Source organism: Otolemur garnettii, unplaced genomic scaffold (assembly GCF_000181295.1).
Source record: "Otolemur garnettii isolate 467f Iridium unplaced genomic scaffold, OtoGar3 scaffold00025, whole genome shotgun sequence".
Lineage (NCBI taxonomy): Eukaryota > Metazoa > Chordata > Mammalia > Primates > Galagidae > Otolemur > Otolemur garnettii.
Window position 1 is genome coordinate 19,058,367 of NW_003852420.1, and position 3,948 is coordinate 19,062,314.

The following is a 3,948-nucleotide window of genomic DNA, read 5'->3' on the forward strand; positions in this document are numbered from 1 at the left end:
TTGTTGTTTGGCGGGCCAGGCTGGATTTGAACCCTCCACCTTAGGTGTATGTGGCTGGTGCCTTAGCCACTTGAGCCACAGGCGCTGAGCCCAGTTGGGAGTTTATGACATACTAACCCCCTATGATAGTACGGGAAGGAGAATGAACTTGGACAACATGATGTTTGTGTTTGTCCCTGGGTGACTGTGGAAAAGCCCTCAGGGCCATCTCTTTTCTAGCTGTTCCTCACATCAGGACTGCAAAGTCTGGTTCATTTTCTTACCACAGCCATCAGGGCAGTATGATGTAGGCTCTGAAACCAGGTGACTTGGGCTGGAACCTCACTAGCTGTGGGACATTGGGCAACTTATTGGGGAACTTACTTCACCTCTCTGAGCCATATATATATATTTGAGGCAGAGTCTTACTTTGTCACCCTTGGTCGAATGCCATGGCGTCATAGCTCACAACCTCAAACTCTTGGGCTCCAGCAGTCCTCTTGCCTCACCCTCCAGAGTAGCTGGGACTACAGGTGCCTGCCACAACACCCAGCTAGTATTTCCTATTTGTAGTAGAGGCTGGTCTCGAACTCCTGAGCCTAAGCAATCCACCTGCCTTGGCCTCCCAGAGTGCTAGGATTATAGGTATGAGCCATAGCACTTGGCCCTGAGCTTTATTTTTAAAACACAAAGTACATACTTCAAAGGTGGTTGTGATGAGTATATGAATAAAATAGAAGTATGATATTTCAGTTTTTCCTGAACACATTGAAGGTTTACAAGGATTAAGTAATGGGTTGTTCAGGAGCTGTCACCCTGGGAGGCCAGTGCCCACTGAGTGGTTGAGTCCTGGCAATTCCAGCAAATAACCCCATTCCAACCAGGGCAGGCAGGAAAGGGGCAGAGGCTGTGGGGGAGGCCTCTCCTTCTCACCAGCCCCTCCCTGCAGCCTGTCCCCCAGGGTTTTACAAGGTGTCCCCGCGGAGGCCCCTCTGCTCACCCTGCCCAGAGCACAGTCGGGCCCTGGAAAACGCCTCCACGTTCTGCGTGTGCCAGGACAGCTATGCGCGCTCGCCCACCGACCCGCCCTCAGCTTCCTGCACCCGTGAGTCTCCCTCCTGGCTCCATTGTGGTGGGTGGGTGCGGTGTCAATACAGCTGTGATCTAGGGGGTGATGGTGACGAGGGCCGGGGCTCCACACTGGGGACGACGGAGGCGGGCATGGGGAAGGGACAGGCAGGGTGGAGGGAGGGGACTCTGGGGTGAGGATGGGGGCTGGGGCTTTGGATTAGAAGAATCTGACAACTGGGGGAGTCCCCCCCCCCATAGAGGCTGAGGTTAGGATTCTCGGCGGGTCACCTAGTGGGCACTCCTCCCCTGCCTCACGTCACATTTCCCTCCAGCCAGGAGGGGGGACTCCCTCCAGTGCATGGTTCTTGTACTCCCATCTTCCTCGCCTCGCTACCCTCCTTCCACCTCATCACCGAATGACCTCACTACTCCCACATCCCGCCCTCACGGGCCCCCACGGCCCCGGCCCTCCCAACTCACTGGGAGGTGGACGAACCCCCATCTCTGTTTATCCATCCTAGTCGCCTCACTGAACCCCCATCCTCGTCTCTCTAGCCCCACTACCCGGTACGCCTCATCCTCGCTCATCCACCCAGTCACCTCACTGCCCCAGTTCCCTCCTCCATGACTGACCCTCACACCTCCATCCCTTCCTCTTCACTGGGGGTGGATGAGACCCTCTCCCCGCTCCTCCACCCAGGTCCCTTACCTGGCCCTGACATTCGGTCCAGGACGGCTCCCACGACTGCGCCCCGCCTTCTGACCCCGCCCCAACCGCGCCCCCGTCCCGCTCCAGCCCTAGACCGCGCCACACCCCCTGACCCCAGCCTGACCTCATCCAGCCCCTGACTGCGCCTCGCCTCCGGCCGCGTCCCGCCCCCTGACCCCTCCTGGGCCCTGTGCTGCCCCAGGGCCGCCGTCGGCGCCGCGGGACCTGCAGTACAGCCTGAGCCGCTCCCCGCTGGCGCTGCGGCTGCGCTGGCTGCCGCCTGCCGACTCGGGCGGCCGCTCCGACGTCACGTACTCGCTGTTGTGCCTGCGCTGCGGCCGCGAGGGCCCGGCGGGCGCGTGCGAGCCGTGCGGGCCGCGCGTGGCCTTCGTGCCGCGCCAGGCCGGGCTGCGGGAGCGTGCGGCCACTCTGCTCCACCTGCGCCCCGGCGCGCGCTACACGGTGCGCGTGGCCGCGCTCAACGGCGTCTCGGGGCCGGCTGCCGCCGCGGGAGCCACCTACGCGCAGGTCACCGTCTCCACCGGGCCCGGGGGTAAGGCCGCCCCGCGCTGGCACCTCCTCCCCCACGAGGGAGCCTCGCTCCTCTGCACCACGCATCCTCCCCTTTCGGTCTTACGCGGAGCCCTCCTCCCCCCCTCGCCGCTCACCCTGCTACGGCTACCCCAAATAAGCGACCGTCTGTGCAGTCACCCAGCATCTCTCCGAGAGGTGAAGGGACCGGAAAAAACCCTGACCCCAGTGACCCCCCGCTAGGGTCCGCCACTTTCTCCAAGTGCCCGGGGAGGGACTGAGGTTGTAGGGACTCCTTGCTGCTGGGCCAGAGAGGACGTGAACGCTCCCCTTTCTCCTGTCCACCTCGCGGAAAGCCACTGTCCCACAACCAACTCTGCAGTGTCATGCTTCTGATTTCCCAGAGAAAAAGAGATGGAAAGTCATCTTTGGGTTTCCCTTTTCGAAAGTTTCAATAGGAGGCAGGATCATACTTCCTTCCCTTTTGTCTCAGAAAAAGGGGTCGTGTGTACCCCGTGTCCATCTCGGCCTCCGTTAGGGTTTCGCTACATTACCACGCTGTTTCCTGGTGGCGATGGCAAGGTACAGTCAGACTGTGGAAGCTTCCAGTCCACTGGCCAGCACTTTGCTGAGTCTGGAAATGAGATGAATAAATGACGATCAACCTTTTTTAGACTACGCCTTCCTCATTCTTGACGTTCTCTTTGGATTTGCCTCTCAGATGGGGTGAACCTTCAGAAAATCCTTCAGGCGTCCTTTGCTGGGAAGGTAACTGAGCGGTGTAATTTATGAGTCTTCGTATCTGAGGAGTTAGGTCGGTTTTCCGCTCTACTTTCCTGTCTTGTGGGATCCTGCTTCTCTGTTCCTCTGGCAGTTGCTTTGCAGAGAGGTCTGAAGCTAGGGTTATTTTTATTCCTTTGTAAGTAACTTTTATAAGTATTTGTACTCTTTAGTAAGTATACAAACACATACAGGTTGGAATAACTTCCTAACCTACTGATGAAAATAAAAATTTAACCAATATGGACTTCTTTTGGTGGAGTTTGGTTGGGACAGAGTAAACTTTTTGAGCTGCATAATTTTTTTTTTCCCTAGGAAAGTTTTCTTCATCTGCTGCTTTGACTAGAACTTCTGATAGCTCTGGTGTGTCTCTTAAGAACATCTCTAAGGCTAAGGTTGTACATCCCTTTTCTGATTCTCAAATCTTGTCACTTCCTTTATGTTTAGCTCTTAACCTATTTCCTTTGCCTTTTAGGAGAGATTTTCTGATTTGTCTGGTTTTCTAGGATACAGTGGTATCAACATAGCGCACTCCAACCTGGGCTCAAGTGATCCTCCTGCCTCAGCCAATTCTCGTATTTACCATGTTAAATGTTGTGATTTAACATTTGCAAATGTGTTTACATTTTAAAAAATTTAACATAGAAAAATAAAAAAACTATAATCCCATTATGCAAACATAAACAACTTAATATCTTGGAGTATATACATCTAGAATTTTCTACTATCTTTTTCTTTTTATTTCTTCTTCTTATTTTTTTTTCACCATGTTGCCCTCAGTCAAGTGCTGTGGTGTCACAGCTCACAGCAACCTCAAACTCTTGGGCTTAAGCAATTCTCTTGCCTCAGCCTCCCAAGTAGCTGGGACTACAGGTGCC

General features: G+C 54.9%; 1 protein-coding gene across 1 annotated transcript in view; it reads left to right on the forward strand.

Moving 5' to 3' along the window:
* EPHA10 (EPH receptor A10) overlaps positions 1–3,948 on the forward strand; it is a 42,576-nt gene that overhangs the window by 10,692 nt on the left and 27,936 nt on the right. The window contains exons 4-5 of the mRNA XM_003788156.2: positions 929–1,084; positions 1,962–2,312. Coding sequence (XP_003788204.1) covers positions 929–1,084; positions 1,962–2,312 — 507 coding nt within the window. The remainder of the gene's footprint in view (positions 1–928; positions 1,085–1,961; positions 2,313–3,948) is intronic.